Here is a 13,765-nt window from a genome sequence, read left to right on the forward strand (position 1 = left end):
TTAGGGGAGACCAGGCAGGCAGGCAGGCAGGTGAGCAATTAGGAGCCAGCAGTCCAGGATTGTGAGAGGGGTCCGGGTATCGGGCCTAAACCGGCAGTTGGACATCCCCCGAGGGGTCCCAGGTTGGAGAGGGTGCAGGCTGGGCTGAGGGGACACCCCCCCCCCCCCGGCCCCCGTGCAGGAATTTCATGCACCGGGCCTCTAGTAACCAATATAAGATTGTAAATCAACTATACTTAAATTTAAAAAATTAAATGAATACCAAAACAACTTGTTAAAACATGAAGAAACTGACACAACTAAACTGGATAACACAATAAAACCTTTTATTTGCATTGTATAAAAAACGTCAGTAAACTACAGCGTAAACAAGAATAGAGTGGAAGGCTCTGATAGGCCTGGAAAGGGGTTGCTCTGCCTACAAAGTCATTATGCATAAAACATCTTAGGTTCCCCTGTAAAGGAAAGGCACTGGGCTAGGGCAATTTCTAGTTTAAACAACTGAAACTCTTCTTTTTGCTTCTGAATTAAGACTGGCATGAATTGGGCTTCTTGACACCTGGGGTCTTCCTCTGAGGTACCATGTCAGAGTGCAATCACAACAGAGTTATGAGACCCTGCATCATTCACTGCATTACACTTCTGTGAAATCTGAGTGGCTTAAAAATCTGATTTGGAAAAATAAAGATGAAGAGTCACATGCCTGTTCTCAGCCAACCATAAAATATGAGCAAATATCAACTGTGAACAATGAAGAAATGTATGGCAACTTTTTCTCAGACTAACTACAAAGCTAAATGTAAAACACTCTGCATCATTCCTGCCCAATGAGAGCATAATCTGAGATATGTTTTAAAAGTTAAAATTGTCAATGCCACCTATTGGTAAAACTGTAGAATTGCAAATATGCTGGGGGAAAAGTAGCGTTTAGTTGTTGCTGTTTGTTGTGACTATTTTAAGTTGAAATGTTTGCAAATGTGTAATTTTTGTTGACTATTTGTTGCCAGTGTTTTAAAGAAAAAGCATTGCCGCTGAAATGAATCATCACAGAAGAGAACGAGAGAGGGATGAAGGTATAAAAGTAGCACCGACTTTCACAATGGAGACCTTTAAGAACCAAGAACTCCAGAAATTTCAAAATTCAGCTGACTAAATAAGTAACGATACAAGCTCTAACATGTGGAATGATAATAATAAAGTGAACTAGGGTGTCTGTGGCTAACGAGATCCCAACATTTGTGGAACAGTATTAAGCTTTATATCATTTTTTTAAAAAAATGCAAGTGCATTAGAAACGTGTTTGAGCCCAAGTACTTGGTGAAAAAATATAGGACTCATTTGCTGCTCTTGAACTCTGAAGGTCATTTGTTAGAGTCAAGTCTTTAAAAAGAAAACATAACACAACTCAAATAATGTAAAAACTTTACATTATTTCATTTCTCTATTTCAGATGCTTAAATTTTCATCAGCACACAATTTTTATTTATATTCATAATACCAGGGAGATGTACTAGGAGACAGTGGCTCATCGGCATTAAGGAGCACATGTTAATTTGTGGGAAGTTTGACACTAATGTTGAGTCTTAACCGATGCTTACGCTTTAGAAGATTTTAGCTAACTAGGCTAAAACTCTAAGTTTATTTATAATTAATGCTGCTGATAAAGTTATTTTAGCAAAGGATTCTAGTGAGTATATGTCCCTACAGATAAGAGGCATTTATAAATCATATCAGACTAAGTATAACTTTCTGACAATTTTTTTATCTTCACCTGAAGGTATGTTTATTGATTTGAGAGAGAGAGGAAGAGAAAGGAAAAGAGAAGAAGGGAGCGAGGAACAGAGGGAGAGAGGGGGAGAGGAGGTTGGAGGGACGGTGACATCAATGTGAGGGAGAAACATCAATTGGTTGCCTCCTGGATGCACCCCGACTGGGGACCAAACCCACAATCTAGGTTTGTGCCCTGCTTGGAATCTACGCCACAACATTTTGGTGTATGGAACGATGCTCCAGCCAAGTGAGCCACCCAGCCAGGCTTCGACAATTTTTATATTTTCAAAAGGGCAGCCTGGTATAACACCATAATTTATCACTCATACACCAAGATTTAACTTTATCTTAAGACATACTAAACTCTGCCAGATTTTAAGGGTGATTAAATAGTTGCACATAGTATAGATATTAGTACTATTAATCTTAGAAGCTAATATAATTTTAAAATAAGAAACATGGTCTGAAAAAAAATTACATAAAACCAATAGATGTAATTCATAAAGGGATTTTTAACATTACTAGATGAAAACATAATCATTGCACATAAGTGTAATTACCTCCTTGATGGTTACTTAATAGTGCACTAGAACTAATATTTCAGAAAATAGCATTTGCTAACCAAAGAAATGGGTCATTTCCTAGCACCTACAAAGTGGGATATCCTGAATTGCTCTTACAATGACCTGGTGACGCCACTTCTACTTGAAAATGAACACTCAGGTGTCTGGGGCATTGAATTAGAGACAAATAGCCAGGCTTTTGCTTGGAGGGGGTGGTGATCACATTTGATTTCGGGGTCAAAATACCAACCCTGCCTGAGAAATAACATAACCACTTTTGAGAGTTCTTCAGAAATGGTACTGAGAGGACATCAGACTGGCTATGGAGAAAGCACCACTTATATGCTTAGCCCTTTCTCTGACACATTATGAGTGCACAAGTGACCACTGTGGGGAAGCAGAACTATTACTTTGCTATCTCACAACCTGGGCCTTAATTGCCCCTCACCTTACCCTACTGCTTTCTAAACCTGCAGGCGTCCTCAAACTGCGGCCCGCCGAGGACATGTATCCGGCCCGCCGGGTGCCACTGCCTGTCCTGCTTAGCAGCCGACTCGTCCCGGGCCCGCAGTGCGCATAGGAATTTGTTCATAGTTTTTTTTTTAAACTATAGTCCGGCCCTCCAACGGTCTGAGGGACAGTGAACTGGCCCCCCGTTTAAAAAGTCTGAGGACCCCTGCTAGAGGGTTGAATGTGGAAAGGCAAACAGACCTTATAGATGGCAGTCCCCGTTTGCTAGTGACCTATTTATACATCTCCCGCACACTGCTGCTCACCAGGCTCCCTCTGCCTGTGGCTACAATCACCGTGCCGACTATTCAGGCATCGAGTCACCGGCTGTACTTCCCAGAGCTCTGCATCCAGGTCTACGCTCTGGTTTTCCACTTGGACGTCCTCCCTTACTGTTTCCAGCATCCTTGCCCAACAAATCACCCACGTCAGGAAAATTAGTCAGCAACTAGCTGTGAGGTAAAGGGAAGTCCTGCTGGTGGGTGGCCTAGACACAGAAGGTGGAAAAAGAGAGGGTTGACTATTGCTCTCCGTCAGTTTATAAATAGCTTGACACGCCAAAAATTAAGAATCACTGGAATCTGATGAACAAAATAAACTGATGAATAAAACAGATCCAGAGACAGAGAAGCATGGAACAGACTGTCAAATTCAGAGGGAAGGAGGGGGTGGGTGGGTGAGAAGAATTCAGCCAAAGAACTTGTACGCATATATGCATAACCCATGGACACAGACAACTGTGTGGTGAAGGCCTGTTGCGGGGGGCCAGTGCAGGCTAGGATGGCTAAATGGAGCCAAAAGGGGGACATAGGTAATACTTTCAACGAAGAAGAAGAAGAAGAAGGAGGAGGAGGAGGAGGAGGAGGAGGAGGAGGAGGAGGAGGAGGAGGAGGAGGAGGAGGGAGAGGAAGGAGGAAGGAGGAAGGAGGAAGGAGGAAGGAGGAAGGAGGAAGGAAGGAAGGAAGAAGGAAGGAAGGAAGGAAGGAAGGAAGGAAGGAAGGAAGGAAGGAAGAAGAAGAATTGCAGGAACTCCAGGAACAGTGCTCTGATGATACCTTCACCTCAACCACTGATGATGCATCAAAACCCACCTTGTTCATCTTCCCTCTCATTTTTCATGGTGTTCACTTGCTCTTCAGAAGGCAATGTCTCCTACATGCTTCGTTTCCCATAGTTTTATTCAAAGAACGAATGGAGGCAAATGGAACACATATTTATCCAAACTCATTCCATCTCTGGAATGATACATCTTGGACACAAAATTTCAATACTAAATGTATTCATAAAAAAAAAAAGAAAGGCACCAAATCATTCATTCCTCAGAGAACATTGGTTAAGTCAGAGACATACATCCAATCCTATAAGAAGCGAACGAATCGTTCCGTCTTACCCATAGGTCTGTTTCTGTCCCTGAGGTCCCTGTGGCTGGGGTGTCGATAGGAGTCCCTGTAGTGGTGGGCAATGGCCATGTCGTCCAGACGGTAGTGCTGAGGTGGGGGTGGGGTGGGGTGAGGCAGGCCATTGGGCTGGTAGGACAAGCCGTTATTTGGGCTGTACCGCTGGCCTGGGCTGATAGTGCATGGTCGCTTGCTTGGATGTTCTGAGTGCAAAGGCTCTCTGTCAAAGCCATTTTCTTTGGTTCTGCGGGGGGGGGGGGGGGGGGGGCGGGAGGAGAAAAAGATTTTGTTTCATGATATATTCAGAAACCAGCATAATTCAAACGCTCACATTTGAACGTGTAATACAAACAATATTCCTGTATTGGCCAGAAACTTTGAAAACTCAGAAGACCACTGGCTGGTAATTCGCTGAAACCCATGCTGAGGTCTACAGGATCACCGAACTGCCCACAGGAGAAAATGGTTCAAGTCCCAAACATCTCTTAGGAAATATATTTTCATTTGAGGCTCATACATGTGTAGGGTCATGAATAAAAGGAAATCCCAATCTCACGCCGTAGATAACATTTCCATTCAAAAAAGAGTAGTTGATTCCTAACATACTACCTAAGACATTGTATCTGGTGCAGGTTCAAGTTAGACATCATTCTCCTGATGAATTCTTCAGGCTAGACACCTACTGCATGCATCCAACCTGGCTAACTTTCATATCAGAGAACACCTAAGAGCTATGTTGCCCAATACAGTAGCCACATGTGTCTGCTTAAATTTAAATGTAAGTTAATTAAAATCAAAGTTTACAATTCGGGTCTTCAGGAGCAGTGGCCACATTTCAGGTGCTCAGTCACCACCTGGGGCTATGGCTACAGACGGGGACTGCACAGACAGAGAACATTCCGGTCATCACAGACAGCTCTGTAGGAAATTGCTGATCAAATGAGCTAACACAGTGGTCGGCAAACTGTGGCTCGCGAGCCACATGTGGCTCTTTGGCCCCTGGAGTGTGGCTCTTCCACAAAATACCATGTGCGGGCACGCACGTACAGTGCGATTGAAACATCGTGGCCCATGTGCAGAAGTCGGTTTTCGGCTCTCAAAAGGAATTTCAATTGTTGTACGGTTGATATTTGGCTCTGTTGACTAATGAGTTTGCCAACCACTGAGCTAACACAATAAAGCAATGCAATGTCTGGCACTCTCCCATTGCCTGGGGTCACCTGGGCATCAATCGACAGTCACACGGAGCTAGCTGCGACTAAAGAGAATTTAGATGAACCCCCTTATTTTAAAGTTGGGGAAACATGCTCAGAGAGCATGCGTGACCTCACTGGGGTCATCAGGCCTCAAGGCAGGATAGCACACCCTGACTGCACTTGATTACATGACACACAAAACTCTGCACTTGGCTTTCGGAAGGAATACGTTGATATAAATGAGACCTGATAACTAATCACTGCTCCCACATTTCTTCAAAAAGAGGTGGGGCTGGAGAACCATTTTCTGGCTGACTACATCTCTATTTGTAAGGACACACTTCATACAGTCAGTAAGACAGGAACAAGCCACATCCCCCTGTGACTGGAATAACAACTCCCACGCTAATTTCTGATAAAGGAGCTGGCCCTCGCCACCGGACCAGCACTCTATCGTTAGACCCGTCGTAACGTCTATCTCCCCTGTGAAATGTCCCCATGAGAATTCTACCACGTCACAGCAGCTACAGATTTCTGCACGCCTTTTGGATTCTACGTTGGGAAGAACAGCACAGAGGCCTGAGGACATTTTCCCCCACTTTCCTGGCTTCCAGGATAGTCTTTGTCTGGCAGGACTAGAGGAACCAGGGGAGCAACTGACTTAACAAGGGCGATCATTAGGGCCACAAGGTTCTACAAAGAGCCATCCTTTACATCGAGTAGGGAAGACCCCCCCGTGACAATTTACACACACGAGATGGAGAAGGATAAAGGACTTGGAGACAGAAGGTATAGCACACAAAAAACTGAGGAAAACTCAGGGTTCAGTGTGCAAAGATGCACTGTCCTGGAGACAGCAGGATATGGTCCATGCGGCGGGGAGGGGGAGGAAGAGGGAAGGGTGGCCAGATGTCTCAATGCCACTCCCATCAAAGTATGTGTCCTGGAGAAACCAAGATGGCGGCATAGGTAAACACCTAAACTGCTGCCTCCCACAACAATTTCAAAACTACAACTAAAAGACAAAACGGACACCATCCAGAACCACAGCAAAGGTGGATGAGTGGAAATTCTACAACTAGAAGGAAAGACAAAAGCACACTGAGACTCAGAGGAGCTGCGGAAGGCAGAGGTACAGAGGCACGCAAACGGAGAGGGCTGGCAACTGAGTACGTGGCTGGCTTTCTCAAGCGGAAGGGAGACAAAAGCTCCCGACTGCTCTGAACTCCAGTTCCGGGCGAGACTCTGGGGACTCAGACTCATACGGGGAGAAACTGGACTGTCTGGCAGTGGGCGAAACTCGAGGGCCGCTTTCTCTCAGAGGTGCTTGCAGCGATTACCATGGGACACTGAGACCCAGGGGCCTCTTAGGGCAGGGCTGATGGGAAGCCATCATTATTTGCTCCACCCTGAGATCCCGCCCCACGAAGACATTGCTTATTGCTCTGCCCTGAGACTCAGCCCCATCCAATCTGTGCACAGAGGCTTCTGCATATGAATGGCATGGTCCTTTGAATTTTAAACTTACCTAACAAACTGCAGCTGAGTCAGTGAGACCCAAAACATCCAAAAGAAGGCCCAAGGCCCCGCAGCAGCTTGCATTGCTTTACAGCTGGGCCTCATCTGGGCACCTCAAACCCAAACAAAGAAGAGGAATCTGCAGATCTCTCCATAGCTCCTGCTGGGTGGCCTCAGCAGAGGCTAAATTAGCACCTCCTTGGAGATCCAAGAGCCAGTGTACCCAGGGGTCAGAGTAGGACCATCCAGATTACAACTCCTCAGATCCATAAGGGACACACTCAGGGGGCAGACTCAGTGAGCACCAAAGCCCCACTGAAGTAAGTATTGTCTCATAAGGGTGTCTCCAGCACAGAAGTTCTCCCAGCATAGACACAGCTGATCCTCACAGCCAATTGGCCTGGAGGTCAATTCCTCCCAGTGATACCAACAACAATCAAGACTTAACTACAAGGCTGTGCACACAGCCCACAAAGGGGTGCACCAAGAGTGTCTACCTCAGGTAACTGGGGAGGCTGAGCCACTGGTTCCTATAGGACACCTAGCACACAAAGCCACTCTATCAACTCAGGGAAGTAGCCAAAATGTGGAGACAAAGAAACAGGTCACAAATGAAAGAAATGGAGGAAAACAAAAGACTGGATATAGAGTTCAAAACCATAGTTATAAGGTTTTTCAAGAATTTCCTAGAAAAGGCAGATAAATTTAGCGAGACCCTCGAGGATATGAAAAAGGACCAACTAGAAATTAAGCATACACTGACTGAAATAAAAAATAATATACAGAGATCCAACAGCAGACTAGAGGACTGCAAGAATCAAGTCAAAGATTTGAAATACAAAGAAGCAAAAAACACCCAACTGGAAAAGCAAAAGGAAAAAAGAATCCAAAAATATGAAGATAGTGTAAGGAGCCTCTGGGACAACCTCAAGTGTACCAACATCCGAATTATGGGGGTGCCAGAAGAAGAGAGAGAGCAAGATACTGAAAACCTATTTGAAGAAATAATGACCAAAAACTTCCCCTACCTGGTGAAAGAAATAGACTTACAAGTCCAGGAAGCACACAGAACCCCAAACAAAAAGAATCCAAAGAGGACCATACCAAGACACATCATAATTAAAATGCCAAGAGCAAAAGACAAAGAGAATATTAAAAGCAGCAAGAGAAAAACAGTTAGTTACCTACAAGGGAGCACCCATACAACTGTCAGCTGATTTCTCAACAGAAACTATGCAGGACAGATGGGAGTGGCAAGAAATATTCAAAGTAATGAATAGCAAGAACCTACAACCAAGATTACTCTACCCAGCAAAGCTATCATTCAGAATTGAAGGGCAGATAAAGAGCTTCACAGATAAGAAAAAGCTAAAGGAGTTCATCACCACCAAACCAGTATTATATGAAATGCTGAAAGGTATTCTTTAAGAAGAGGAAGAAGAAGAAAAAGGTAAAGATAAAAATTATGAATTATGAACAACAAATACATATCTATCAACAAGGGAATCTAAAAATCAAGTGAATAAAAAATCTGATGAACAGAGTAAACTGGTGAATATAATAGAAAGGCATAGAAAGGGAGTGGACTGACAATTCTCGGGGGGAAAGGGGTGTGGGGGGTGCAGGAAGAGACTGGACAAAAATCGTACACCTATGGATGAGGACAGTGGCAGGGGGTGTGTAAGGGCAGAGGGTGGGTTGGGAACCGTGTGGAGGGGAGTTGGGGCGGGGGGAAGAGGAACAATTGTAATAATCTGAACAATAAAGATTTATTTTAAAAAAACTTAGGAAAGTGTATATTTTCAATACATGTAGCTTACTGTACATCAATTATACTTCAATAAAGCAGATTTTAAAACTCAAAAAAAAGTATGTGACTGTCTTAATGCATCATTAGGATCAGACAAAAAATGTCCACTATAGCTCAGACATTACCTAAACGTGTTTCTTTAATGTAATTTTAAAAAGTGAAAGGAAACATTTTAGATACTGATTTATCTTCTAAGAGTGTATCTATGATTCTAATCTGTATTTCCTTGTCCTATACATTTCTGAAAAATACACTTCAACATTCGATGCATATGACCAGCATAAATCAGTTGAAAAAAATACTGCAGACTATTAGTAACTATGAACATAATGCTAACACATCACCTACCTTATGGGCAGTGTGGTGTAGTGGAAAGAGCTCTGGACTGGGAATCATGAGCTATGAGATCTAGTCCTGGCTCTTCCACGACTAGCTGTGTGACCTTGGGCAAGCCACTTAACCTCTCTGGACCTCAGTTTGCTCATCTGTAAAATGAAGGGTTGGACTAAGTCAGTGGTTTTCAAACTGTGCCACCTGAGGCACTTAAGGGATTCTGCAGGCAATGAAGAACTTTTCCTGCAAACAATCAAGATTTAAAGGGCCAGAGGAACCCACTTCTTCTTATCTGTTTTTTACAAATTTAGGTTCCATTTAAGGTTTCCTTTTATTTTATTTTTTTATCTTTATTGTTCAAAGTGTTTTAAAGGAAAAAGTCTGCGGCTAAAATCAAGTTTGAAAACCACTGGACTAGATGATTTCTGAGGTCCCTTCTAGTTTGACACCTCTTCAATTCCATTTTCCTATATTTATCTCTAAATGTCATGGTGCTGGCCCTAGATGGTTTGGCTCAGTGGACAGAGCCTCGGCCTGCGGACTGAAGGGTCTGATATTCGATTCCGGTCACGGGCACATGCCCAGGTTATGGGCTCGATTCCCAGTAGGGGGTGTGCGGGAGGCAGCCGATCAATGATTCTCTCTAACCATTGGTGTTTCCATTTCTCTCTCCCTCTCCCTTCCTCTCTGAAATCAATAATAATACAATAAATAAATAAATAAATAAATAAATAAATAAATAAAGTGGCATGGTTCTGCAGATCCCAAGACATAGGGCTGATGGTCCTCTGGCCAAACGGTGCCTGTGTCAACCACTTTAGCCAACAGAGTAGTTCTCTGTTCTTTGCTTTGAACGACTATTATTTATAGCTAATTCTTTGTGCAAAAATAGGAAATACCCTCTAAATACCTTATAGCAGCCACTGTTGCACTTCTAAATACACAAACGTTTTTGCCCCACTTGTGTCAAACCACTTCAGCTTAGGGGTTTTGCCTGCCCTTGTCCAAATATAACAACATACAATAGTAAAAGAATGCTTAGAATTTTTAGAGTGTTGTTTACCTTTCCCCTTAATCAGCCATCTGGTCAGTGCTATTCCGTCAGTGACCCATTATTATCAAAAGAGATACTTTGCCCTCAGCAAGGACATGGACGTCCTAAGCAGGGCTCAGTCCCGAGCCTGTCCTATCATTTCTGTCGGGACTCCGCTGTCCAACCCTGGGCCCTAGTACTCCGCTCGCTATGGGAACAATAGAGCTCATCACCTCACAGAAGTAGTTACATGTTAATAGCACATTAAAACATTCATGGCCCTCAAAAACAAGTCTGTGAAAGGTCTGACTGGTCCTTCCTTGAATCACTCACGTCTAGTAAAAGGTCAAACCTATTTAAAGGATGCATGTCCAGAAATGTAACTCAAACAGGTAACTAAAGCAACGTAATTGTTATTTGTCTGTCTCCTTCTTAGAATGCCTACAACTATCTGCACCTCATTTGCCTGAGCAGATTCCAAATTTGTTTATTTGTTGCCCTTTCAAAGTGTAGTAGGCAAAACTAAGTGAATTTAGATAAGAATTTTATATAATACCTTACTTTTTTTTTAAAGATATTTTTATTGATTTCAGAGAGGAAGGGAGAGAGAATCATGGATTGGCTGCCTCCTGCATGCCCCCTACTGGGGATCCAGCCCACAACCCGGCCATGTGCCCTTGACCGGAATTGAACCCGGGACCCTTCCATCTGCAGGCCGATGCTCTATCCAGCTAGAGCCATAATACCTTTCTATTGGTACTAAAAATGTATCTAAAACAAAATATATTATAAATTCCCTGCCTCCTTAAAAAAAAAAAAAAAAATCAAACCTAATTCTTCATGACAACCCATGGTGGTTTCTGGGTTTCCTATCATCTTAGAGGAAGTAGGATATTCCGGTGAGAGGTGACGGAAAGCCGCATGACACAGGACCGTTACTACCGGCCATACGGTAGGAGGAGCCTTCAGTCTCTCCATGGCCAGACAGCCACGGAGATACCCTCCCACACAGCACGCGAATACCTCCAGGAGTGAATGACAGGCAGGTGGATGAGGACCGCTTCAGACATCTAAGCATGATGACTGGACCTTCAAGGGTGACAATACAGCAGGTTCAGAGCCATCTGAGCCTCCTTCTCTCCCCCAACAAGAAGGTGGCATGTGTCTCCCAGAGCTCGCCACCTGCTCAGCGGACAGACTCCTGTTACTGGCTGTCCCCGGCCTTTCATAATTTCTGGCCGCTGCTGGCATCTTCTGTTTATACTGCTCCTACTCTCCGGAGGGAGCTGTGCTTCCTTACTCTGTTACATCTGGAGTGAAGCGCTCCAGTTTTTTGTCAGTGAACCAATCACAGCATTTTGTTCCTGGGCTGTTGATGGCTATTTTCATTGTTGTGTGTCTCAGAGATGCAGCTTTTAAAATGGCAGAAAGCCGGCGTGGCTTAGTGGATAGAATATCAGCCTGCGGACTGAAGGGTCCCAGGTTCGATTCCGGTCAAGGGCATGTATCTTGGTTGCGGGCACATCCCCAGTGAGGGGTGTGCAGGAGGCAGCTGATCGATGTTTCTCTCTCATCGATGTTTCTAACTATCCCTCTCCCTTCCTCTCTGTAAAAAAAAAATCAATAAAAATAAAAAATAAAAAGAAAGCAAAAAAGACTCTTAAGGGAGAGACTATTTTGTATCATACTGAAAGTGACTACATTAAGTTTAACTTTAATGATTTATTGATTCAAGGAGTAGGGTTTTTGTTGTTGTTTTGTGAGTGGGTGTACATAGATACCCACTATGTGTAATACACTATCCCGAGCTTTAGTGGGCATACAAACATAATCAAGAGATAATCCCCCAGCACCCTCCATAAAATTATCACTTAATACCAGACAAACATTCTTTGTGGAAGTATACTGGCAATAAATCTTTTACCGTGAAGACAATTCAGTTGGAGACATGACTTCCATATTTTCACACAGGACCTGCACTTGGCAGGTACCATAGAAATCGTACCAAAGTAATATGGAAGAGTAGAGTGAGAAAAAAACCACTCCAGAACGTGCACTTGAAAGAGCAGGGTCTATGGAGTTGGTTCAAATTTTGGCTCTGCTATTGGTTGGACATATGAACTTAACCTCTATGAGCCGCAGTGTTTTCATCCACAAAATGGGAATGATGACCTCAGACTTACTGAGAGGACTCGCTGAAAGAATCTACATAAAGAGCTTAACACATATTTAGCATCCAATAACTTCAAGCTGGTAGTGTAGAATCCTAGTTATGAGCATGGGCGTTTCAGGCAGAGAACCTAGGGTTAGAATCCCATCCGAGCCTCTTACAAGCTATGTGACCTCAGACACATTGCCCCGCCTGCCTGGATCTATGCAATAGGACTGTTAGGAAGTTAAGTGCTATGCGTTAGCATGTAAATTATTTAGCACCGGGCCAGGCACATCTTAAGGTCTCAGTGAATAGTAACCATTTGTGATTGGGAAGCCTGTGTTAAATAGTAGATATTGTCTGAGTTATCCTGTGAAGCATGACTAGAATTATGGCATGAAGACATGAAGAGTATTCAGCAGTGCCCGGCTGATGTGGCTCAGTGGTTGAGCGTTGACCTTTGAAGTAGGAGGTCATGGTGCGATTCCCAGTCAGGGCACATATCTGGGTTGTGGATTCGATCCCCAGTAGGGGGTGTGCAGGAGGCAGCCGATCAATGATTCTCTCATCACTGATGTTTCCATCTCTCTCTCCCTCTCCCTTCCTGAATATATATATATTCAGCATGGCTAGCATGTCCATGTTGAGACCAGTATGGAGAGACCAAATGTCCTCTACAAACCATGCTATCTCATCATGTAAAGCAACTTAATACTATTTCACTAGAATCCTTCCCAACTGGGAGTATTTTTAAAAAATTCATTTCTACATGGCTGATTACTCCTTGAAAGTTAAATATGCATAAAAGATCTGACACAAAACAACATATGAATATAAAATTAAACATATTTTTCCTACAAAACTGAATGCTGTAGATAATAGATTTAACTTTTAACTTCTAGTCTCTTATTCATAGTCAATTAATCCTGCAATGCCTTATAAAGTGTACCTATTTACCTTTTTTCTTAATATAAAAATATTGAAACATCATTCATTTTACAGGAAAAAAAATGAACCTAGTAGTTTCAGCTGGTGTGTACTGTGTTGGCAAATGTTATATATTCAATGAACATGGTTTCAAAATGATAGCCTTCTGCCCAGCTGGCATGGCTCAGTGGTTGAACATTGACCTATGAACCAGGAGGTCACAGTTCGATTCCTGGTCAGGGCACATGCCTGGGTTGTGGGCTCAATTCCCAGTAGGGGGCATGCAGGAGGCAGCCAATCCATGAGTCTCTCTCATCATTGATGTTTCTATCTCTCTCTCCTTCTCCCTTCCTCTCTGAAATAAATAAAAATATTAAAAAAGCCAAAACCGGTTTGGCTCAGTGGAAGAGCGTCAGCCTGCAGACTGAAAGGTCCCAGGTTCGATTCCGGTCAAGGGCATGTAACTTGGTTGTGGGCACATCCCCAGTAGGAGGTGTGCAGGAGGCAGCTGATCGATGTTTCTCTCTCATCGATGTTTCTGACTATCTATCACTCT

At 43.4% G+C, this 13,765-nt stretch overlaps 1 protein-coding gene across 4 annotated transcripts in view; it reads right to left on the reverse strand.

Annotated features, from left to right (window-relative positions):
* Window positions 1-13,765, reverse strand: part of RUNX1T1 (RUNX1 partner transcriptional co-repressor 1) — a 170,900-nt gene that overhangs the window by 39,884 nt on the left and 117,251 nt on the right. For all 4 annotated transcript variants that reach the window (XM_080646173.1, XM_080646172.1, XM_080646171.1 and 1 more), the window contains exon 6: window positions 4,234-4,484. In XM_080646173.1, coding sequence (XP_080502299.1) covers window positions 4,234-4,484 — 251 coding nt within the window. The remainder of the gene's footprint in view (window positions 1-4,233; window positions 4,485-13,765) is intronic.

The sequence above is a fragment of the Plecotus auritus genome (assembly GCF_963455305.1).
Source record: "Plecotus auritus genome assembly, chromosome: 11".
NCBI lineage: Eukaryota > Metazoa > Chordata > Mammalia > Chiroptera > Vespertilionidae > Plecotus > Plecotus auritus.